Source organism: Neofelis nebulosa, chromosome 17 (genome assembly GCF_028018385.1).
Source record: "Neofelis nebulosa isolate mNeoNeb1 chromosome 17, mNeoNeb1.pri, whole genome shotgun sequence".
Taxonomy (NCBI): domain Eukaryota; kingdom Metazoa; phylum Chordata; class Mammalia; order Carnivora; family Felidae; genus Neofelis; species Neofelis nebulosa.
In genome coordinates, this window is record NC_080798.1 from 60,574,717 (window position 1) to 60,599,809 (window position 25,093).

Genomic DNA, 25,093 nt, shown 5'->3' on the forward strand with positions numbered 1-25,093 from the left:
CCCTGAGCCAAAGTCGGACACTTAACCGACTGAGCCCCCCAGGCGCCCCCAGACCAATGAATTTTGAAACACTTAAGTAAAATGTTCACTCATAGGGTTTCAATGCAACATGACTTTAGAAAAATAAAACACCGGTTGAGTTTTGCTGTTGGATTAAGGAAGAATATCCACAGGTGCCGGAAAAGGCTGGTACAATACTGCCCCCGCAGCACTCTGGGTGAGGGTGAATTTTCTTCACGTATGTCAACCAGGATGGTTCGTTCTAGTGCAGCAGATTGGGAGCTGATGTGCGTGGGGGGATCCAGCTGCTTCCCAGTAAGTCTGACATTAGACAGATTTGTGAATATGCCACACTGTGGCCCTTTTCTTGCTAAGATTTTGCTGCTGCTGTTGTTCTGGAAACTATCTTGTATGTTAACATGGAATATGTTGATTTTTACAATTTCCAAACGAATAAAGAAATATTCATAGATTTTCTGTTCTAATTTCAAATATGGTAACTACTGATAGATACACCCATACAAGCATTAACTCTTTGGGGGCCTCACTAACTTTAAGGCGGTAAAGGGGGTCCTGGGTGCCGTGCGTGTGTGAACTAGGGCCGTGGGGGCTGTGGGAGCGGCTGGAATCCAGCCACCTCTCCTTCGTGTGTCGTGGTGGATGTTTGAGGTCTGTGGTTTTTGGAAAGGAAGAGTGAAAGTGGCACATTTAGCCAAAACCTATCAACCTTAAGGGGAAGGATCTGCTACCTGAGGCTTAATTGGCCTTCTTTGTCTAATTTTAAATGTAAACACATTTTGGGGGCTGTCTTACACGAGGGGCGGTGGGCTGGCTTTTCCCAAGAAGTGAAAACCTTGGGAAGAAGGATTTCCTGCTTCCCAGTGTCCTTGTTTATCTGGCCCCTGACCTTTTATGGAACTATGTCCCTTTCCTCCCCAGTTCGTCCTTTGCCTACACGGATTTCGGAGGAAAAAAGGAAGCGAGCGGAGTTTTTTCCACATATCTCAGCCTAATAAATACGGATTTTTTTTTTGCTTGCCGCAGACCAGCTTTTAATTATTTTATTACTGTACTACTTCCATCCAAAAGGATTTGACTAAATGGAATGATTTCAGTTTCCCGGAGGTTTCCCTGTTTCTGGAGATTTCGCCTCGAGTGCTGCTTAGCCACGTCCTTACGTGGGGATGGAAATCCCTGTTGTGGTTCTTATGGCGTGGTGGGCTTGACATTCCTGCTCGCGTGCGTTCGAAGCCTCCAACAGGAGCCATGAGGGGTGACAGGTGGCGGCTCGGCGGGCTGCGGGCTGGGGCGGCGGGTGTGCGGTAGTGCCTCAGCGGTAGCGGTCCTCCCCGGCACTGCTGTCTGGTCCCAAGCGTCTGTGTCGTGTCATGGCGTCCTGAGACTGTCAGGTATTTGTCCCGGGACGCTCCCAACCCTCAGTTCGTGTCCTCGTCCCTAGACCTCAAGGGCCTGCAAGGTAGGGGCCTCCGCCGACTGTGTCTCTTTAGACTGGCCCCTCTGCGTGCTTCTGATGGCTGGTAAATAATTGCAGTAGCCGGAGTCAGGTCGCTGCCCGGGGAGGCTGTGCGGAAACAACTTCGTCCAAATCACACTCAGCATCAAGGCTTCGCTCGAGGGTTAATGTCGGAAACGGCTCTGTGAACAATTTCTGCCCTAAAACAACTGATGAGAAAATAAATCCTGTACGTGTGACATCCCTAGTGAGACAACTCACGTGTTGTTCCCGCAGTGACTGGGAAGGTCCTTGTGTCAACACAGGGAGGCTTTATTTGGTGGTTTTTTCTTGCTGTGTTTTTTCACATAACGAGAGCCGATCGCCTGTAGCATTTTATTTTTTAGCTGTTACTGCTAAAGCAAAGTTGTGTGTGTGCTCAAATACAGTAGTTTGTCTCTTACGCCTGTTTTAATGGCCTTGTGGTTTTATTTTATGGGGATCCGAAATATTTAAAAGTTAGCAAAATTAAAAATAAATGCGCAGTTCTGCATTTCAGCTGATGGAACGGCTGCTCGTGTCCGCTGTTGACAAGTGACGAGCGGCTTGTCATACTTTCGTTGTTAACGACTGAGCGCGCCATTCGTATGAAGTTGGCCGTCGTAAACTAAACAGACTCGTGACTCCATTGTGGTCTAGTCCTTTTTGATTTTCTTTTATTTTTTGAAGTTTATTTCTTGTTTTAGCAATCTGTACACGCACCGTGGGGCTTGAACTCATGACCACAAGATCGATAATTGTAGGCTCTTCCTACTGAGTCCTTAGTGAAATCAAGACACAAAGGCAGTACTTTGGAGAGCTTACTCCGTGGTTTTTTAGTGGAAATGCTGACCTTTCCAGCTGTGCGTTGGCACGTAACCCCACAGTGGGCTCGTAGCGTTCCAGTGTGCAGCCTCCGCTAGGCAGGGGACAGAGTGATGGAACTTCCTGCCCCAGTGGGGCTCATCTTCCGGTAGGGGAGACAGGTGTTAGACGAAGTAAGTATTTAGCACACGTGGTGAGGTGGACCATCAGTGCTTTGCACGGAAGCAGGAGAGGGGAGCAGGGAGGCGGGTGCTGGGGGTGGGTCTTGAGTGGGTGTAATTCAGTGTCTCTGGGAAGATGGCGTTGGGTAGGGGCGGGCAGGTGTTGGAGTGCCGGGGCCCTGAGCTGAACGGGCGCCTGCTGAGTGGGGAGGCCACCTTGGACAGGGACCCGTAAGCAGCAGTGGGGAGAGCCTGACGGGCCCCGGAGGGTGCTGGCTGGCACTCCAGCAAGCACTTGAGTTGGCAGGAAGGCTTTGGTGGGCTTTGAACAGGTGAGGGGCATAGTTTGCCATGCGTTCTCACGCGGTCCAAGTAGCTTTTTCGCTAGGTATCGGGAACGGTTACGGGGCAAAGGCGGAGCGGGGAGACCCACGCAGAGGCCAGCACACAAATCCAGACGTGAGGTGACGAGGCCAGCGCGCAGGAAGCCAGGCCCTTGCCCACAGAGTGGCTCTAAGAGGGACGAGAACCGGGGGCTGGAGGTTTTGGCAGGGAAGGTCTGGGGGGAGCAGGGCGGTTGTGGGGCGGGGGTCTAGCGCGGTTTGGGCACGTCGAAATCGAGACTGGACTCCCAGGGGTGGTGTCGGGAGGCTGTTTGCTTCGTGGGCCTGGAGTTCACCTGAGAGGCCTGAGCTGAAGGGTGAGCCCGCGCCACCAGCACGCAGATGGTGTTCCAGAAGGACGGAGAAAGGCCTTGCCCCCAGCCGGGCACTCCCTCTGACGCCGGCCTCCACAGAGGGAAGGGAAGGCCAGGAGGCGCGTGGAGGAGGCGGGACAGAGCCCGTGCAGGTGCTGCGGGCGAGGAGCACGGGACCCAACTGGGCGGTTGGCTGGGGGGAGGTGGGGGGGGGTGGGGGGAGAGGGGACCGCTGGTCTGGGTTCTAGAGGGGATGAAGACAGCAAGTCTAGGCAGCAACTTGGGGGGCTGTGCTCTGGAGGGGAGCAGAGCAGCAGAGACGGGGGGGTTGGGGAGTAGCTCTGGGAGTGAGCCCAGAGCTGTCGTTGAGGGGCTGTGAGGAGGGCACGGCGTGTGTGGGGGCAGGAGTGGGGGGGGGGGTGCCCACGGAGCCACAGGGAAGCCCTGGGGGAGGTGGCGAGGTGGCCCGCCGAGCCCAGGCGAGGAGGGGCCGGGACGTGGAAGGGAGAGGAGAAAGGATGGCGAGGACCGTCCCCGATGCCGCTTCCCTGCAGGCTGAGGCGGCTCCCTCGTGTCTGTCGGGATTTGACGCCGTGGGCCTTGGCCACGTACTGTTCGGTTGTAGAGAACGCATTTCACGGTGATCGTCATAATGTGCCTACAGAAGGCTCCGCCCTCGGGAAGGACAGAGGATGAAGGGAGCCCGTGTCATCTACAGCCTCCCTCCCTCACGGGTACCAGCAGGTCCACCGTGATCACTCCAGGCCTCTCGTGTGCATTACACACACAGACATGTGACCACACACGCACGCGCGCGCGCACTTGTTAGAAAGCCGAACTGGGATCGTATACATGCTGTCGGGCGATTTTCCTCTTACGTTCCTTTCCGTTGGTGTTGTGTTCTGGGGATCTTTCCATTTTGGTCCGTGCGATTGAAGCAGCGTCATTCCCGTTAACAAGTGCAGCGGTTGACGGGACGGACGGCCTGCCGTCACTTCTTTTCTCGTTCCCCGAAGTTCAGGAGCTTAGGTCGTTGATCGTGGTCGGCGGGTTCTCCTTCCTGTGCCCCAGGGAAGACGCCGTCTTCACGGGCTTGCTAAGGTTCTCACTAGTCGTTGCCATCAGAGACGTTGCTGTACATTCGTCTGCTCCATTATATGAAGACTGGACTGTCTCCAGGACTTCTGAGAAATGGTAAATTTAATTTGCCAAAATGGCAACCGCATGTATCGCTCTGTTCCAGTTTTCTTGGGCTTCTTGCCCTAGTGTTTTCTATTCAAACCTTCCCTGTTAGCAGAATTTTAAGTGACTCTGTCCTGGCAACAGAACCATTTTGAGTAAACAACTTGGATAACGTGTGGTGTCCTCATTTGGAAGACGTTGGGATGCAGGATTTTATGGAGAGTTTGGAGTATTTTCCTCAGCTGCTCGCGGAACTGTTAGAGGCCAGGAAAAAGCTTGAACTGGGCGTTTGAAAACTTTCCATTAGCCCTCTATGAGACAGCTAGTTTAACCTGGAGCCTCTGAGCCCAGGGCCGTCGCGAACGGCTTCGGTGCGCAACACTTAGGTCAAGCCTGGCTGCGCATTACAGATCCCAGAATACGCTGTTTCAGAGCAGGTGGTTGGTTATTTTCCTTTCTGATAAGGAAGTCTGAGGCCGGCAGTCCAGGGACATGTGGCAGCGTCCGTCTTGTCCTTTGCTCCGCCGTTCTGGTTCCTTCTGTCCCGTCCTCATCCCTCTGGTCCAGCAGCAGGAAAACAGGATGGCTGTGGCCACACGCCAGGTGTCCTCAACGAGGTGTCGTGGCAGCTGCCCCCGCGTCTGCACGTACACCCCCTCGGCCAGGCCTGGTCACTAGGCTGCAGGAGCGGCTGGTGGGGGGAGCGGTCTGGCGGCCGCGTGGCCCAGTAAATTCGGGTTCCTCCACTGAGCAGGGGAGAAGGGCGGCTGAGATAGGCAGCCCTTCCTGGTGTTGTTTGTGAAGCTCTGAAACTTGGCAGAATTTTGTCTGTCGTGCTTTTTTCCTGGAAAAGGGTCTACAGTTTTTTTGTTTTGTTTTGTTTTGTTTTGTTTTGTTTTACATTTTGAAAGCAATCTGTGACCCCAAAACATTTTAAATCCACCAGGTCAAAGGTTGATTGGGTGGTATTTTGTCCCCGAGGACCACTGCCTTCAGGAAACAGCTCACTGTACCCTTTAATAATCTTTGCTTGGGCTCTTAATTTGGACAGAAGACGACCAAGTTTATGGCCCGAGTAGCCCTGATCTTCAGACTGACTGCCAGTGAGTCTGTACTTAGGGGTCATCTTTGGAGGACACGGAGTCAGCAGACATCTGTTCTCTACCCCGCGTCAGGCCTGACGGGCCCTCCTGGGTCCACCGGGTTGGCCGTGGCTCCTCCTCGGAGCGGTTGCCGTGCGTGCGACCCCCGCTCCCAGGGAGGGACACGCGCTCCGGTGCCCAGGCAGCGCGCTCTGGGATGGACGCTGGAATTGAGGATTTCCCCAGCAGTTTACGCCCATGTGTTTAGCTGACCAGTTTTATTTCTGAGAAGGTGACACATGCGCAGGATAAAAATGCAAATGTTATAAGAGAGTGAAAAGGGAAAAATAATTTTCTCTCCCTCTTATGTCCCAGGAATCGTCTGTGCAAATAGTCTGTGCGTATTCAGCATATTTCTTTTTAAAAAAAAGCATGCTATACACCTTCTGGCCCGCTTATATTCATATAACTCTGTATCTTGGGCGTGGTTTCTGGGAGACACCTGCCTGGCTCCTTCACACAGCCACTTGGCGTCCCGTCGTGTGGCCTCGTGGGCCCTGTTTTAACTCCCTGTTGGTGTACGTGTAGGCCGCGTCCACCCTTTTGCCTCTAAGAACCACGCCTTGGTTGTGCTGTTTTGTTTTGGGTTTTTGGGTACGTAGATCTTGGCACAGGTCTGCTTGTCCTGATTCTCAAGGACGTGAAGAGTGATCGACCTGGACTGTCCCAGAAGTACTCATCCGCACACGAACGTTCTCAGAAGGGAACGCCAGTGCTCCCACTCAACGTGGTCATGGGAGATCGTCGGCCTTTTTCTGTGTATGTTCTCCCAATGTTTTTCCCCATTGTGAACAGTTGTATGTGTGTCACAGAGCGTGTAGCCATTGTGGACGGTACTCTCTCCTTTATTCTTCACTTAGTCTTAGTTCTGCTTGTAAATGCACAGTGCTCACCCCCAACCAGTGTGCGTGTTGTCTCCTCAAGTGACTTGAGTTTTCTGAGCTTTGTTTTCTAGCAGCTTTTTCAGGAAGGGTTGATGGGAACGCCCTTCTCTGAGAGCTAGAGGGTGATAAATGTTTGCTGCCTTCACACTTGAAAGTCATTCTGTCTGGATATAAAATTCTTGGCTCACATTTCTTTCTTCGGGTATCTTAGACATGTTAATCTACTTCTTTCTGTTGTATTTAATCATCCGTTTTTTGCCCATTCTAAGTCACCTGTTCTTTTTGCCTGGATGTGTAAAGGAATTTTTTTTTTTTAATTTTTATTAGCATGTGTCTTGGGATTGATTTGTTGCCCCGCTCCCGCACCGAGGTTTGTGGTGTGTCTTTTTCATAAGTAGTTTTTAACTTTCCCCCTTCTGAAGAGTTTTCTTGATTTACACTTTTGAGTGCTCTGTTTCCTTGGACTTTGCTTTGGTTTTCGTCATTAGAGCCTTGCTCTCCACGTCCATGGGGCCTTCTCTGCCCGTCATCTGTGCTCCTCATTCTTGAACTCTTCCTTCATTTCGTTCTCATTCTTTCAATTTGCCCCCTTTTTCTCATTTCATTTTTCTTAAAGCACAGTTTACCGTGTTTATGTGCTCCTGGGTGCCTTCTCACTTCCCTCCTGCGTCCTGTCCCCTCACTTCTGCACATCTGTAATGCTGGCTTAACGGCTAACGATAACCCGCTCCCTCTGTGTAGTTCAGCTTGTTTTGGAATACTAGGGTTGGGTTTCATCTCTTTCAAGGACATGGCTTTACGCACGCTTTCATGGTCTGTAGTGCTATTATTTTCCTCCTTAGTCTCTTTTTCTATTTTTTTATTAAAAAAATTTTTTTAATGTTTATTTTTGAGAGAGACACACAGAGTGTGAGTGGGAGAGGGGCAGAGAGAGAGGGAGACACAGAATCCGAAGCAGGTTCCAGGCTCCGAGCTGTCAGCACGGAGCCTGACGCGGGGCCTGAACCCACGAACCGTGAGATCGTGACCTGAGCTGAAGTTGATCGCTTAACTGACCGAGCCACCCAAGTGCTCCTTTAGTCTCCTTTAAAACCTATAATCTTTGCATGAGATTGGACTTCAGTATTTTCTGTTGTTCATTTTCATGTGGAATTAATTTGCCTGGATATTTAGAAGGGAGGCAGGATTTAGAATAGTTATCTCTTAATTTCCGTGTTCTAGGCTCTACATTCTACTGATGTTAGAAAGTTTTAAAAGACGCAGTAACTCATTTTCTGAGCTCTCCTGGCTCTGTTTTTTTTCTCCCACTTTCTTTTTTTTTAAGTTAGCTCTGTACCCAACATGGGGCTCGAACTCACTACTCAGAGCACATACCACTGATTTAGCCAGCCGGGTACACCTTTCTCTCTCATCTTCAACCAGACTTCCATTTCTCTCAGTCTCTATTTTCTCTGTCCTGTACATTTGGTATTCTATTTCCAGTTGTTTCTCTCTAGGGTATTTAGCCTAGAAGGGAGCTTTGGGTAATTAGCCTGGAAAGTTCATGGGGCCCAGACTGTCTAGGCCTTCTAGATGCTCCCGCAAAGCCCTTTGTGGCTTCCGCCATTGGACTGTGCTCACCGCCTGGTTTCAGCTGCTGTTGTCACCCTGTCCCATTGCTTCTCTCTGCTTCCTGCTTTGTACCTGCTCCCACCACGGCGATCCTGTAGCTGTCAGTGATTTGTCCCCACTTGCTGGTATTTTGGGGTTCATTAGGCATACCTCATCACTGAATCTTGTTATAGACATGGGCCTGGATTTTGGTTTTGCTATCCTACTTGCTCATGTGTTTTTATGGCGGGACAGGGAAAGATGAAAAATCTTCGTCACTGCTGTCTTTTCATAGTTGGACTCTTAAAGGGTTCTGTCACAGTACCTTGAGGCCTCTTTTTCCCTCCCTGGCGCTTGTCATCAGTTTCTCCTTTGGTGCACAGACACCTCGTTCACTGTTGAGTCAGGCGTATCAACTGGGAATAGAAGCACCTTTGCAATTTTACCGGTTCTACATTTGATCATGCATTTACATAGAAATGTTGCACATACTCCACAAAGGAAGATTTAAGGGGCGTGTGGGCGGCTCAATTGGTGAAGCATCTGACTCTTGACTTCTGCTCAGGTCATGATCTCGTGGCTCGTGAGATCAAGCCCCGAATCAGGCTCTGCACTCAGCTTGGAGCCTGCTTGGGATTCTCTCTCTCCCTCTCTCTCTCTCCCTGCTCTGCCCGTCCCCACCCCCATACTGTCCCTACCCCCTGCACTCACCAAAAGAAAAAAGAAAAGGGAGATTTAAGGCAGGAGATTGGTTTCTCCTTTTTACAATTGTTTTCTCTAAGAAATTATGTAGAATTTAAATCTGGAAGAAGGGGAAGAGGACCCACTCTATTCACAGGATGTGAGAATTTAGAACTTTATGCCTCTTGGAACTTATTCGTTAACAGGAGTTGTCGCTAGACCCGTAGCTGAAAGCGGGTGATCTGAAAACTTTTTGACTCCTCCTGCCCCACGGGAGTGTTGACTGGGGGCTGGGAGCACTTAGTGCCAAAAGGAACACAGCTGTAGAGTTGAGGGCATAGTCTAGTTGGGGAGAGATCAATACATGATTTATTTTATAAACATTTACCACAAATAATTAAAACAAAACGTGTAAGATAAAATATCACGGTGACGTTGATTCCTGAGTCCTCCAGGATGTCCCATTTTTACGTAGTATGTTTAGATCCGTGTGTTGATAGACCATATCTGACACGACATGGCCTCATTTTTGTTTTGGAAGATAAGGTCTCTCTTGGCCTAATCAGAGTGTTTCAGGAGCAAGAAGAAAGTAACTGACTGTTCCAGACATGGTTTTTGGCTCAGGGATGACCGTTCAAACCCCTGCCCGTGAGGGCGCTTGGGGGAACGGACGATGGTGCTCCCAGGCCATGGTAGCAGGGCGGTGCCGTGGTTTGGGTCTGCTCTGGAAGCCAAAGGAAAGCAAAGCAGAGGCGCTTAGCGGAATGGTGCCTCGAGCCGCAGAAACGGAGTATGGGAGCAACAGCCCTGGGTAGAAGGGCCCGTTCAGGTAAAAGCGGGAGGCAGGGCAGCGTGGTACCGGGCGGTGCGGTGTGTGTGGCAGGATGGGCCGGCCGGGCGGGGGCCGCTGAGACTCCGGGCTGGCGGACGGCACGGTCAGTGCTCAGGCCGTCACGGGAGGCCGAGCAGGGGAGGCTGGTGTGCGGAGTGGACCGAGGAAGCGGGAAGCGGGAGGCTGTGGGGCAGGGCCGGTCTGGCGGTGAGGATGAGCAGGGTTTCTGAACTGCCGCTCGCTTCTCCGAGAGCACTACCTTTTGGTGGTTTGAAGCGAGGAGTGGCCTGTATCAAACAGCACGGCACCGGATGTGATCTGGGAGCCACGAGGCTGGCGGTCAGCCTCACGTCACAGGTCACCGTGTGATCTCCCTGTCCCTGTCTCTCTCGCTTCTGTAGGTGGCAGAGACGCAGTCCTGCGCGAGTCTGACTCCTGCCCACTCGCCGGCCACCCTCCTCTCGCTCTGGATGATGTCAGAACAGGATCTGGCGGATGTGGTGCAGATTGCCGTGGAAGACCTGAGTCCTGGTCACCCAGGTAGGGAGCTGTGGGGCAGCTCACATTCTTATTCTCTCTGTCCTTCAGAAGTCCAGAAGCACTTCCAGAAGTTTTCTTTCCTTTGAAAAGTAAAGCAGGAGCAAAGGCGATGCACGCGCTAACCATGGGGAGCCGGAACGTCGGCCCCGTGGCCGTCCATCCCAGGGGGAAGCCACCTTCCTCCCCTGCCCACGGCGGTCCTGTGACCCTTGGGGTTCCACAGCTTCCCCCCTGACTGTAGTGCGCCTTGGAAACCATGCTTTGCGGGAGCGCACAGGTCAGCTTCGCGTGTGCCCCGACCGATGGGCCTCTTCCCTGTAGATGCCACTGACCTTGTCTGTACCACACCCTGGTAGTTAGGACCCTTGCTTGTGTATCTTCGCAGATATGTTTGTAGGGTACGTTCCCAGAAGTAGAACTGCTGTGTATCTTCAAACCTTTGATATGACACTAACAGATTTCCCGGAAAAGTTTTCACTTTTTTTTTTTAATAATTTTTTTTAAACACTCAACTGGTTTATTTGCACGATTAATAATCACATTTCCAATAGTGGGGTTTTTCTCTTTAACGTTTATTTTTGAGAGAGTTGGGGGTGGTCAGAGCGAGAGGGAGACAGGATCCCGAGCAGGCTCCAGGATCTGAGCTGTCAGCACAGAGCCCGCCACGGGCTTGACCTCATAAGCAAACCGGGAGATCGTGGCCTCAGCCAGTCAGACGCTTCACGACTGAGCCACCCAGGCGCCCCTCGCAATAATGTTTTATTCAGTTATTCTGTCATTGACTGTGTGTGAGAATGACTTTTTTCCTGTATTTTTGTTTAAGGCTGGTAATTTTTCTTCACGATGTTAAAAGGACACATCTACTTTGAAACTTTAAATATTTGTCTTGAGAGACTGTGTATAAAAGAAACCCTACATTTTAGGAATTTCATCTATGAAAAGCTTTGTGTACACGTTTGTTTTAGAAGATTTCTTAGTAAATTCCTCCTCCTCTTTTTTTTTTTTTTTTTTTTTTAAGTTTGAAATGAGAAGTGCATACGATACAATCACTGAGTGTTTTAGTTGCCTGGTTATTCTTTTTGGAATAATAGAATTGAAAGGCTGACTTTTTTTTCCCCCCGCAGAAAAGAGAATTTTCAGAAATCTCATAAGAAGTAGGAAGACGTCTGTCTTTTGTGATCTGTTTGATATGTTAATTGAGAAAACTTCATTTGGAACTTAGCTCTGCTCTGGAAGGGAGAGAGTAGTATAAATGATTTTAGAATCACGTGAGCAGTCACAAAGAAATCGAGGTCCTCCTTTGAGGGATGCTGTGCTTTTCCTCTTATTTTGCTTCTGATTTGTTTGTAAGAACCACTGTCACCTGTCGGCTGGCGAGATCAAGAGCCTGGCAGGTCACTGAACAAAGTTACGGTCTGTGAGTGCGGCTGTGTGACCACAGTTTTGTCTGTGAGAGTTAGTCTGTTTGTTTAGAGCTAGAACTTGGAACCTTGGCCTCATTAGCACCACACCTTAGATGCCACTGAGCTAAGAAAAACAGAAGCACTATCACTGTAGAACACTTTTAAAAATGTCTTCATATTTTGGTAGGTGAATGACAGTTTCTTTAGAAAACACATTGCAATGTTACCAAAGAAAAATGTTCCTATTACATAACTTTTAAACCTTTTTAGAACTGTTAAAGTTCCAGAGAGTTTCCTTCCTAAATAAATTGTTTCTCTGTAGATTATAGTTCAGAGAAGGCTCAGAGAAACCATGTCTAAGCTTGGTTTTATCCCGTCTCTGTTCCTTAAATAACTGGGAACTGTAGTTTACTGTTTCTTGAGATCATTGTGTACGGGGCTCTCTGAGGCCTTAGTAGACAGAAAGCTTCCAATCTCTGGTCCAAAAGGACTTGCACACACCCAGCAAATACCATGCTGCATATATGTGTTTGCCTCTAGAGTGGGCTTAAGACTGAGATGATTTTTTTTCCCTCATCCATAAAATACGAACTTTGTGAAATTTACAAGTAGTTCGGCGAGTAGACGTAAATCCTAGCAGAAGAACTGCTTATTGGCATGTATGAAAACAAAGACGTTTAGGTTCCTCTACTTTTCATGTCCCCTCCCTGCCGCCTCCCCCCCCCCCCCCCCCCCCCCCCCCCCCCGCTCCCGGCCATGGCTACGCTCACTATGCCCGTCTGGCATGGACCGAGATTGCAGCCTTCTTTAGGCCTGCCCTTCCAGTTGTTAGTCACGGCTGTAATGAACACGGAGTTCTTCTATCCAAAAGTACTGCGAGCAGAATTCTAAAAGGCAGCGCAAGCAAGGTGTGCAAATGTAGCAAAGGACGAAGGAAAGTAAACTTGCAGCCCCACGGCCATAGAAGGTCACTGCTAGGATCCTGGCATGCTCACCTCTGTCATCTGCCGCGGGTGCGCTGCCTTTTACGCGTCTGCCCCTTTGCTTAAAGCCTTGAGGTACTTGACGCTGCTGTGGGGCACGGACTCTTCTGTAGTTACAGGAACTAGCCGTGTGGCCCTGGACAAGTCACTTAACCTCACTGGACTTGCTTTCTGTTCAGCAAATTAAAAGGATTAGAATAACGGTTGCCAGGATCTGTCTTCCAGTCCTGATACAATTCACCTACCAGTTTTCACCCACCAGTGGGAGTAAATAGACTCGGGTTTTGAGAACGCGTGTTTTGCTAACCACAAACACTCGTAGGCATGGATTTTTCCTATTTTTACTTAATTGAATGAGAATCCATTCTCACCCATTTCTGTGGAGGTGGCTGAGGCATTCCCTCCACAGGATCCACGGTGCATGATGCAAAGCCCTTTGGTAAGCAAGATGCTTTCTGTTATTGTTGACCTTGGCTCTAAGGGTCTGCAAGGTACAGCTCTGGATAATTTACCTCTAGGAAATCAGTTTACAGCTCTTGCCTTGGACCCATGAAAGGTTCACGTTTGAGCCATAGGACTATTCAGCGTCTCCAAGTGTTGGAGTTTGGAGATGAGTCATCTAGTAGGTATGGGCTTAAAGGCATTGACACTTGAAAAAAAAATCGAGATCTTATTTGGTTTTTTTTTTGTTTTTTTTGTTTAAAAAAATTTTTTTTTTTTTAACGTTTATTTGTATTTTGAGACAGAGAGAGACAGAGCATGAACGGGGGAGGGACAGAGAGAGAGGGAGACACAGAATCGGAAGCAGGCTCCAGGCTCCGAGCCATCAGCCCAGAGCCCGACGCGGGGCTCGAACTCACGGACCGTGAGATCGTGACCTGAGCCGAAGTTGGAGGCTTAACCCACTGAGCCACCCAGGCGCCCCTCGAGATCTTATTTGGAACCTTAGTCTGTACAAGCTGTCAAAGTGTCAATGCTTTGAGGTGGGGGCAGGGCACCTGGCTTTCCCCGTGCTTGCCCCAGCTGTCCCTTAGCAGGTGAGGAATCACATGCCAGCAGGATGCGCTTTGCCCGCATCTGTGCATAGCTCTGTGGGTAAAGGGCGGGGAGGCGCCTGCCCGGGGGGTAGACGCCGTGCCATGCTGGTATCACAGCATGAGCTGGTGTGAGTTCCGGCATCTGCACGGGGCTGCAGGGAAGGTGGATGGATTTCCCTGAGTAGAGATGGCTGGGTGGTGGGTGGTTCTGGGATGCTTGGGGGAGGAGCAGGGATGTGGTTAGACAGCACCGTCTGAGCAAGGCAGACGATGATGCCTGTCGCGGCGAGTCCATCTAGAACGTGGGGTGCATTTGAAAGGCGGACAGATGATACCCCAAAGTGTTTGCGTGCTGTGGTTTATTCCCACAAGTGCCGTGGTAACCTGTCTTGGTGTGTGCGTGTATACGTACAGCGTTCTACACACGCACCTGTGTATCCTCACGCACTGGTAATATTTCTGATATTGCCCTTAAAAAGTAATTGAAGCCACTAACCAGGAGGGTTGTCCACGTTCCGTTGCTAAGTGGAGAGGAAAAATGCAGACGGATCTGTTGGTAAGCCTGTGGCACCCCCACTCTGTGGACCATGTTTGTGTCCACGTGTGACCACGCAGGACGGGGGAGGGGAAATATACTAGGCGGTGAAGGTTGGTGACTTTGGCAAGACGAGGAGGAGGAAATACTGGGGCAAAATGGAAAAGCCCTCCCCGTATCATGTGGAAAACAAACATCGAATCTAAAATTCTGTCTACGTTTGTGGGTGTGTCCCGCTTACAGATTGACTAGGTCTGGGGCCGAGGAGCAGGGGTGGAGAGAAGCGCGTTTGCAGGGACGATGTGATTGTGGCAGTTTTGGTGTGGGATTTTGTGTTACCTTTACTGTTGTTTTTGCGGTGGATGCTGGACGATAGGAAGGCGGTGGGGAGCACACCCGGGCCGGCCCAGAGTGCGGAGGAGCTGGGAGGGGGAGTTGGCAGGTGCGGACAGGGCGGGTGGCTAGTGCAGGGAGAGCTGAGGCGGTCTCCCCGCGCGCCGGGGCTGAGACGGTTTTGAGGAGTAAACACCTACGGGAGGGGAGTATGAGAGCGGTTTTGGTTTTCCAGTGCGGTGGCCAACAGACAGGACTTGGACGCTGGAGAGAAATGTGTGTTACTTGGGTTTTCTCCTGCTGACGTTCCAACAGGGCAGCTCAACGGAGCAAGCGCTAAGTGGGAAGTCTGTCGTTTTGGTGTTAGGTCAAGTTGGTGGCCTATCGGGGAACTCCTTTGTCTGGTGTTGCACTTTTTTTTTTTTGAGATTAAGGGGAGCTCCTGTTTTCTGTTTGAAAGTTTTAAGTTTACACGAAACAAGTACAATGAGAAAGGGGTCGCGTTATTTCTCCATTACTGGAAAGGCGGCCCGACTGCTTACTCGCTTAGTATCGACGCGGCCCCGTCCGGCCGTTCACGTTCAAGTGTGTGTTCTGTCCCCGCCGTTGGTTTTCAGTGGTCCTGGAGAACCATGTGGTGACCGACGACGACGAGCCGGCCCTGAAGCGCCAGCGCCTGGAGATCAACTGCCAGGACCCCTCCATCAAGGTGAGAGTGCGGCGCCTCCCCGGTCCCTCCTCCACCTGCCCCGCCTGCTGGGGGCGCGCCTGCCGCGTGGAGTGCGTGCCCCCTCGCCGCTCCGTGTCCGCTCCGCGCCCCGCCGCGCCCCGCCACGCCGTCCCCACCCCACGCCGGGCCCCACCTGTGCCGCTGTGGCACCGTGGGCCCCGCAGGGCCGCGGCTGCGTGCGGGGACTCAGCGCGAGTGACACGCGCCGCCCGCTCCCTGTGATCACGTGCTGCCGTCACGCGCTGCCCCGCCCTCTTGTTACGTGCTGCCGTCACGCGCCGTTCTCACGCTGCCCTCGCGCGCTGCCCCCTCCCAGCTGTCCGGTGCTGTTCGCTCACGGTCCTTCCGCTGCCCTCACGTGCTGTCCTCACACCCGGTCCCCGCGGGAGTGTCCTCGGAGGGGGTGCAGGTGGGCCTTCCCTGCCAGGGGCCGCTCTGGTGAGGAGGTGTGCCGGCACAGTGACCGCTCCACGAAGCGGGTTGCGTGGACGCGTGTGGACTGTGTTCATCACGTGGCTCCCCTCGCTCCCCGCCTCCCCGCGCAGGCCGTTTCAGAAGCGCCTAGGTCCTTGAGAAGACGAGCTCGGCTGCGCAGGGACTGAGGATGTCTGCCCCTCCCCATTAGAGCCCGCCTCGCCCCCATTCTTGGTCCCCCCGGTCCCCTCAGCCCCGTGCCCGCCCGGGTCTCTTGTTCCCACAGCCCTGTGCCCGCCCTGGTCTGTCCCCGTAGCCTGGTCCCGGGTCCCCGTCTCCTGGTTCCGCGCCCGTCTTTTGCAGGTGTCTGTTACTCTCCCAAGTCAAAGTCAGGAACGGAGGGAGAAGAGATGGACACCGCTTCCTGTTCTGTCCGGCGGTGGTTTCTCGAGCCGCCCCCCCCCCCCCCGCAGCAGGCAGTGCACTGGTTGCGGGCGAGCTCCCACCCCCCCCACCCCCCCCCCCACCAGGAGCGCCACTGGCGGGAAGTGAATTTGAGGGAAGCTCCATGGCCCAGGGAGGCGGGTGGGACTTGAGCCCGCAGCCCTGCACGCGCAGGCCGCGTGCCGGCCACTGGGTGGCGGGCTTGCCGTTCGGAAGCGTCCGGCCGGCACCCGCAGGCCGTCGGCTTGCTGTGTGCCGCTTGCCCGGTGGGCGACACAGGCCAGCAGGGCAGCGTCCCGAAGACCGCGTGTGCGCTGTTGCAGAGCTGGGACCCTGGGCGCACGGGGACGGCCCCGGAAAGCACGCCCTGGGGAAGGGGGCCCCCACGGAGGCGCTGCGGGGTGGTTCTCCCCGAACAGATGGGACCGGAGTCGGCATCCGGGGACGTGGCTGCTTACGGTTCTCGGCGTCCCTTCTGAGGGTCTTCTCTTTTCCGCTTGCAGTCATTCCTGTACTCCATTAACCAGACAATCTGCTTACGGTTGGATAGCATCGAGGCCAAGCTGCAAGCCCTGGAGGCCACTTGTAAGTCGTTAGAGGAGAAGCTGGACCTGGTCACGAACAAGCAGCACAGCCCCATCCAAGTCCCCATGGTGGCCGGCTCCCCGCTCGGCGCGACCCAGACGTGCAACAAAGTGCGATGGTAAGAGCAGAGCGCGGGTCCCCCTCGCTGGCCCGCCTGGCCCGGTGGCGGGAGTTGTGCCCACGCCCGGCGTCCCCTCCTCGGTTCCCTGGCCCCGGGTGTAGAGAGAGGAAAGCACACGCGTGACGTGCAGCCTGAGTGCCTCTGAGTCGCCTCCCGGGCACGAACCAGCCTGTTGCGTGTCCTCTGCAGCCAGCCCACCAGATCTTGGAAGGTGTACCTTTCTTCCCTTTACTGTGTCCCGTGTGGCTGGTTCTCAGATGCTAGTGCTTGTAAGTGTTCCTGGAGCATCCTGCACTTTCCTTCCTATCGGTAGTTACTGTGTCTTCTAAAAACACTCATGGTCTAACCTAGTGGTGCCTATGGTAGTTTTCTACCGTGTGAGTTGAAACTTCATAAAGAATTCACCTAGACTGGAAAGATGTCTCCCCGTCTGTGGCCTGTTTGTGTCTCTGTCCAGGGTGTCCAGTTAGATGCTGGTGTTCCTGGCGTGACCTAAAGCTCAGGCTCTGGGCATCAGTTTCCATCAGCCTTGGCGTCTCATCTCTTCCCACGGGGGCTCCAAAGAAAGTCACACTTGTGGTGGCGGTAGAATTTGTCCTTGTAGGTGATGAGAACTTGAAGCGTTTTTGCTAAGGGCTCTCTTGTTGTCGCCTTGCTGCCAGTGTCTGCTGGGTTCTGCCCTGCCCACGTGCCCTGGGGGTGGGAGCAGCGATAAGGGGCAGGTGGGGTTGACCGGGGGTTCCTGGTTTGGTTTGGGAGTGCTCACGAACACGCTTCACTTTCAAGATGGCCACTTGTCCCAGTTTGTCTGGGACGGCTGCTGTGTGGGTGTGATTGCCAGTGCCTCGTGTGTCTGGAATGCCACGTGGCCCACGCCTGATCTCTGTCCCTAGGGAAGGTGGGCTCATCCGTGGTGTTGCTCGGAGACAGGCTTTTGCCCTGTGTTTGCAGGTGTCCTACCAGATCCCGCGTGGGTTTCCTCCAGCAGACGCTCGTGGACCCTCTTCTCTGTAGGCCGTGGGGCTCCACCCTGGCAGAACCGGTGCCTGTTTTCAGAGCAGTTTTTTTGTGATACCCTCTTATCCCAAAATGTGATGTGAAGAAAACATTTATATTGGAAAAACCAGTAAAATGTCTTAATTGCAGCATAAGGAGAAATTAAAGGCCGGCGGGGTATAATACGATAACACGTATTTCCACGAGTGAACGGTTAGGTGAGATGCACGAGGGGGCAGTGAGCAGGCCAGGTGCCCAGACGTCGTATACGGAGTCCTGGTGGTGGGGAGGGCTGTGGCGTGAGTCCACACACACTGGGAACTCAAATACTAGTTGGTGATGGAATCCTGCAAGATGACGAGCCGTTCCTGATGAACCTTCAAATAAAGCAAAATGGAATTTTTTCTAGACTCGAACGATAGTCGAATTCCTGGAAAGTTTGTTACGTTAAAATTACCCGAGAACATTTTGTGTTGGAGCTTAGAATAGAGTCAGATGCTAGGCTCAGAGAGCTGTTAGAATCCTGATTTTCCTTGAGTGTCGGGGATATTGGAAGTTTGTGCAGGAAGATGTTTTGTTAGATGAGTGTGTCTCACACGCCGAAGGACGTCTTAACCTCCTTGGCCATACCCGCAAAGTGCCAGCGGTGTCTCGTGAGTGTGATGACCCAGTACGCCCCACTGGATTTCAGACCCTGCCCCCAGCAGTTCCAGGGGGAACTGCTGCTCCCGGGCACGAGAAGAGAATGACTCGTGAGCAAGCAGCCGGCCCGTGCCGAGGGTGGTCCTCCTTCATGTGTGACTTCCTTACCTGTGTTTGGAAGAGGTAATCTTGACGAGTCAGGGAAAGTGTCGACGAAGTCTGCCCGTTCAGATTCCACAGCTGATGCCTTGTGACGGTTCCGTCAGGGGCAGGCGGGTGAGTTCCGGGTCTGAAGGGTGCTGTCGCAGCTGCGGTTTGGACCTGCGAGCCGCTTGTTTTGGGATTTGTTTCGTGTCCGGAGCAGGGTGTGTTACTGGGAGAACAGGCCTCTGCGTGCCACGGGCTGCCCTGGTCTGAAGCCGCGCGGTGACCTGGGTCAAGTCACGTGCTGGTATTAATTGTCCGTTTCCAGTTTCCTCGTCTTCAAAAACAAGACAAGACGGAGGTGACCTGGGCCTGCCTTTACGGGCTCCGTTTCCGTCTCCTGCGGTCCTAACCATGAAGCTGGGGGGTGGGGGCTGGGAGACAGGGTGGCACCGCTTCCTTTGGATTTGGGCCTGCAGGCCGGTGTGCCGTGTCCTGTTGGGCTTTGGGTTGTCCGAAGGCGGAGGGGCTCACTTGGATGAAGGCACTTCCGGGCGGCAGGGAGCCACCAGCTTCTCCAGCTTTCTTCAGCGTTTTCTCCATCGCGGGGCTGGCAGGGAGACACCATGGGCAGCCTCCCTGGGTGGAGATCCCACCGTGCTTCCCTCTGCCCCAAGACAGGAGGTAAAGCTGCTGTGGTTTTCTGTGTGTGTATTGACAAGCGGTAATTTAAAAGGAAAGCTTTCTGATACCGAGTCAGATATATGATCTGGCTAAACCAAATCAGGTAGGTTTTCTGGCTTTGAGTAATCGTACCGGTAACATAAAATCAACCCGCCAGAGAGCGCACTTACTGTGTCTCGACACAGGGTTTGTGAATGTTTTTCGTAAAACAGTTACGTGTAGAAACTGGTGTAAGAGTAAGAAAGGAACAGTCCTTTTTCTGCTTTCTCCTAAGCGTGGCCTTAAGTCATATGTATATGAATGATTTTTAAAGAATTAAGACAACAGTTGAAAGCTGCTGACAGGAAATTTTGGGGAGAAGTAAGGGAGAAGAATTTAATTACAGTAGATCAGAGGAAAAAGTGTACATTTTAGTTAGAAGGTTACAAATTTGTAAACCGTAAGTAATTGAGAATTGTGCGTATGAAATGCGAGTAGTGAGTGGGACGTAGAAAAGGGAAAGTCTCCAACATAAATTAAAAATTGATTAACATTCTGAGTAACAGAGTACTTTTACCAGTTATTTATTTTGGGCCTCAGATATTTAAAATATAAGTTAGAAGCATTTAAGTTCTGGATTACTTTAGATGTAAATCATATGCTTTTAATTTAAGGTTTTTTAGGCCCATGTTGTGGATGATTCGTGGGGAAGTCCGAGTGTAATTGAACCCGACAGATGGGGGCCCCTTAAAAGGTCTTTTCAGTTAACGAGGAATCGGGTGGTGGGTGAGAAGCCGTCGTCTGAAACCCCGCTCGCCCTTCCATTTGGAGAGGCTGCCTGAGGCCCAGAGCCAGCCCGAAGCCGCGGCGCGCAGCTAAGTCGGTGTCTGCATTCTGAGATGCGCCCGCTCGTCCGCTGGTTCTTTCTCGAGACCGTGCTCTTAGCTCTGAGAGTTACTTGTTCTCTTTACTCCTCGGGGGGCAGAAGGCAGCAGCGCGCTGCCGGCTCCAGGTGGCGACTTAGGATCCAGATTTGCAGATTGTGCGCTTGAATGAGATTCTTTAAATGAGTCCAAGAAAAAGAAATGAGAGAAAACCTTTTTCTTTGATGCTCAAGCTTAACCGTTGTAATAAACCTGTTGGTGAGGGTATTTGGATAGGTTTCATCCAATGACGGTGTTCTTCTTGGGGAAAAGAACACTCGAGTTGCTGCAGGTAGGTGCTTTTCTTTCTTGGAAGTGCACCGTAAATTTGGATTTTGCTTAATTGTGGTTCTAGGTGTAGCGACTTGAGGCTTTACCTCTAAAGCTCCTCTCACGTTGGCGTCGACGTCGGAAGTGGCCGACTGCTGACGTGCTCCTTGAGGAGCTGCGGCAGGCCCTCTGCGCATTTCAGAAGGGCCTCCGTTTTAGAATGTGGACTGCAGGGGCACCTGGGTGGCTTAGTCAGTTAAGCGGTTAAGCGTCTGACTTCAGCTCAGGTCATGATCTCACAGTTTGTGCGTTCGAGCCCCGCGTCGGGCTTTGTGCTGACAGCTCAGGGCCCGGAGCCTGCTTCCGATTCTGTGTCTCCCTCTCTCCCTGCCCCCTGCCCTGCTCACACTCTGTCTCTGTCTCTCAAAAAGCGAATAAGCGTTTAAAAAAAATTTTTAGAATGTGGGCTGCAGGGGTCAGGTGTATGGATAAGGACGTTCATACAGATCAGCGTAGAAATTCCTCTTTTGCACTTCATTGAAGCTACACACCGTGCCGTTTGGAGAAAGCACAGTGAGTAGGACATTGCTGAGCTGCGGCTGCTGCCCTAGCTGATGACCGCCAGAAAGCTGGCAGGACGGTGCCCGCACGGTGCCTACCTGGAGTGGGAGAATTCCCGCTTGTCCCCGGTGCCCTGCGGGGCCAGCCTGTGTGATGAGTCAGACAGCAGCTCAAACCCTCGTGCTCCGGGTTGGTTTCTGTTAACAGGACACGTTACTACACACGTTGACTAATTTAAAAAAAATGCTTGTCTCTTATTTTTAAAAGCAAGATGTTTTTATTTTTTATGCACAGATGGTTTTTTATTGAGATGTAATTGCCGTACAACAGATTTTCATTTTTTTTTTTTGTATAATTTTTTTTTTTAACGTTTATTTATTTTTGAGACAGAGAGAGACAGAGCATGAACGGGGGAGGGTCAGAGAGAGGGAGACACAGGATCCGAAACAGGCTCCAGGCTCCGAGCTGTCAGCCCAGAGCCCGACGCGGGGCTCGAACTCACGGACCGCGAGATCATGACCTGAGCCGAAGTCGGCCGCTTAACCGACTGAGCCACCCAGGCGCCCCCAGATTTTCATTTTTTAAGCTTGAAAAGTTTTTTTGTGTGCTTTTAAAACTTTAGCGTACTTCTACATCTACAATTTTAAAACAATCGGAGTAAATCAGGGGCCTCTTTGTAATACTCAGACATACAAGTGATTTCTTTTCGAGATAATCTTTTCCTTCAGAGAGATCGGTCCTCTGGGACACCTGAGGGAAGAAAATGATTTTCTTTCCTTTCCTCTAAGCTGATTATTGATCAAGAAATTATTTCAATTCCCTCTACCATGCTGGCTGCTGAGTCTGTTTTGTTTCCCCGAGGGCCTTTTGTGTTAAGTGTTGGTGGATGTTTGTGGAAAGGCTATTTTTTGAGCCTTCGTGGCTTCTGGGTAGAGAGAGGTCCCCTCCTGGGGGCTCTCGGGACACTTGCAGTCCTGGTGAGGGGTCATCCGTGTTCAGAGCATTTCCGCTCTGGGTCATCGAGCTCTTCAGTCAGGACCGTAGCATTTCGTGGGCTTTGGGACGTGAGAGACTCCAGATAGGGCTGTTTGAATTATGAGGAAAGGTTTGGTTTTAGCCGTGATGGACCTGGTTTTCGTTCTTTCCTTACCAAGTTTCCGGTTTTTCGATGTTTCCACTTAACTTTGTAGACGTACGATCTCTCTTGCCGACTGGTCTACGCTCCTTTGTACAGCCGCGCACGTTTAGTGACCTAACGAGGGTACCCTGTGCGTGTCAGGGCCGAGTACCAGCCAAGGAAAACTCACGGTTTACACACATACAACCGGCGGAATGATTAACCTCATGTGGTGACTCGGATACCGTCTGATAAGCAGCGCCGAGCATTTTAACAGATCGCGCACGTCTGCTAATCTGGACTGCTTCTCTGGCGGTGGAATAGCGCGAAGCTCAGAGTCTGGGATCTGGAGGTCAGTTTGGAGAGAACTGCCCTCTCGACGCCATGGAGTCTTTGGACCACGAACACGGTGCACGTCTCCCCTTACGCTGGTCTTTAAATTCTCAGCAGCCTCCTAGTTTTCAGTGCATAGCTCTTACTCGCGTCTTGTTAAAGTTTTCTCCAAGGACGCCATACTTTCAGATGCCGTCGTGAAGGGTGCCGTGCCTTCTGTACTCACCTTGATCCTGCATCGTTTCTAAATTCACTTTGTTTTAGTAGCTCTGCTGTAGGACTTAAGGTAAAGGGAAGTATTTGTGGTCATAGATGTTTTTTATATACCTAAAGAGAGTTTTACTTGTCATCAAATTTCTCTAGCATTTCTTTTTTTTGAGAGAGAGTGTGGGGGGAGAGGGCCAGAGAGAGGGAGACAGAGAATCCCAAGTGGGCTCCACACTCAGCGCAGAGGCCAAAGCAGGGCTCGAACTCAAGAACCCTGAGATGATGACCTGAGCCAAAATCAAGAGTGGGGTGCTTACCCGACTGAGCCACCCAGGCATCCTGTCTGCTCCATGGATAGGATCTCTCATTTCAGCGTGTAAGTTTTTTTCTTTTTGTACTTTTACTTCATTTCTGATCTCTGAGTGAAAGCATCCAGTCTTCCACCATTAAGTGTGGTGTTGCCTGTAAGTCTTTTGCAGACACTCTTTATCAGGTTGATGAAGTTCTATTCCTGATTTCGTGAGAGTTTTTACTGTGAGCAGGCATTGAATTGAATGTTCACGTGCTCTTTCTGTATCTTCTTGAGATGATTACGTGGTTTTTCTTTTTGATTCTGTTGTTGCAGTGAGTTATACTGATTGATTTCAAACGCTAAACCGGCCTTGCATTTCTGTCATAATAAACCTGATGGTCATAGCATGTTACCCTTTTTATGTATTTTTGGACCGACTTGCTAACGTGTGGTTAAAGGTTTTTGCCTCTGTTTTCATGGGGTATGCTAGTCGATAGTTTTCTTTCTTGACCTGTCTTTGTTACTAGGATGATGCTAGTCTCAAAAATTTATCTGGGAGGGCTGCCTGGGTGCTCAGTTGGTTAAGTGTCTGACTTGGCTCGGGTCACGATCTCACGGTTCATGAGTTCGAACCCCGCATTGAGCTCTGTGCTGCCGGCTCGGAGCCTGGAGCCTGCTTCGGATTCTGTGTCTCCCTCTCCCTCTCCGCCCCTCCCCTGCTCATCCTCTGGCTCTTTGAAAAATAAACAAACATAAGAAAACTTAAAAAAATGGTTGGGGAAGCCTTCTCTTGTCTGTTTTCTGATAATGTTTCTGGATGGTTAGTTTTATTTCTTCCTTAAATATTTGATCCAGTTTGCCAGTGAATTATGAATTCAGTTTCTTTAATAAATACAGAACTTTGATAAACATGGAACTTTTTGAGTCACTGCTATTTAATTTGTATTCCCCAGGGATTTTGTTCTTGTCTAAATCCTGGAATTTGTTAACATGATACTTGTTCATAGTATTGGCGTATTTTTTATTTTTTTATGTAAACAATTTTTTTAACGTTTTTATTCATTTTTGAGAGACAGTGCTCTTAGGGGTGGGCAGAGAGAGAGGGAGACAGAATCGGAAGCAGGCTCCGAGCTCTGAGCCGTCGGCACAGAGCGCGACGCGGGGCTCGAACCCACGAGCCGTGAGATCGCGACCTGAGCCGACAGAAGCCGAGGTTGGATGCTTAACTGAGTGAGCCACCCGGGCGTCCCTCACGTATTACCTTTCAAATGTCTGTAGGTCCACATCGCATTTAGTTGCTGTGTCTTCTTGGGCTCCTTTGGTGTGTGATAATCTCACAGAGCTGGTTTTTATAATTTTTTGAGGAGTATCGGGCAGGTGTTTTGTAGATTGTCCCTCACTTGGGATTTGTCTGTTGCTTTTCTCCTGATGAGCCTGGGGCTGCCGAAGTCTGAGAGGCAGACCCCAGAGGCGAAGTGCCATTCCCATCACACCTTCTCCGGGCTGCGTGCTAGCTCCGTGACTTCTGTCTGCCGGTGTGGCCGTGGATCACTGGGCTGAGGTTGCGTTGGTGAGATTCCTCCCCTGTCAAGTTCCAACTGCCCCCCTTCTCTGCCCCCTGTGCTCTTGGGAAGCACATCACTGGACATCACTGAGCTCAGCTCCACATAGTGTGGAGTTCTTTTTTTTTTTTTTTTTTTAATTTCTAGTTTTTGGTTTTTTTTTTTTTTTTTAACATTTATTCATTTTTGAGAGACCGCGCCCGAGCGGGGGAGGGGCAGAGAGAGAGGGAGACGCAGGATCGGAAGCAGGCTCCAGGCTCCGAGCCGTCCGCACAGAGCCCGACGCGGGGCTCGAACCCGTGGACCGCGAGATCGTGACCTGAGCCGAAGTCGGATGCTCCCCAGGCGCCCCAAATGAAAGAGTGGGAAGTTCTGCCGCACCTCTTGGGTATGTGGTTACCGTACTGCGCAGGAGGTTTATCTCTTCCTCCCCGTTTGATTGTCACTCGTTTATATCAGTGTGGACTCACGGGTATTTGTTTTACGCTCTGGGTTGGAATCTAGTACTCCTTTGTTTTGCTGCTCAAATGTTCCAGCTTCTGTGGGTGAGACTGCTCTGCGGTGGCTTCTGTGTCCTTGGACACTCCCTCCCCGCTAGTCGTTTTGGTTTGTTTTGAGCACTTCCTTCCTCTCTGGCACCACAAGGCGCTCCAGCCTCGTCTTGCGTGCTCCGCACACCAGTCCTCCAGTCAGCCGTCTCCTGTACTGGAAAGTGGCGGCAGAGACAGGATCTGAGCATCCGGAATCTCACCGCTGCGGTGTCACCCGCGGC

At 51.5% G+C, this 25,093-nt stretch overlaps 1 protein-coding gene across 6 annotated transcripts in view; it reads left to right on the plus strand.

Moving 5' to 3' along the window:
- BANP (BTG3 associated nuclear protein) overlaps positions 1 to 25,093 on the plus strand; it is a 112,348-nt gene that overhangs the window by 17,420 nt on the left and 69,835 nt on the right. For 5 of the 6 annotated variants that reach the window (XM_058707379.1, XM_058707378.1, XM_058707377.1 and 2 more), the window contains 3 exons: positions 9,888 to 10,026; positions 14,935 to 15,026; positions 16,409 to 16,608. In XM_058707379.1, coding sequence (XP_058563362.1) covers positions 9,957 to 10,026; positions 14,935 to 15,026; positions 16,409 to 16,608 — 362 coding nt within the window. In that variant the 5' untranslated portion in view covers positions 9,888 to 9,956. Of the gene's footprint in view, positions 1 to 8,824; positions 9,484 to 9,887; positions 10,027 to 14,934; positions 15,027 to 16,408; positions 16,609 to 25,093 lie in introns of those variants that run through there. The other variant, XM_058707380.1, reaches the window with a different exon arrangement.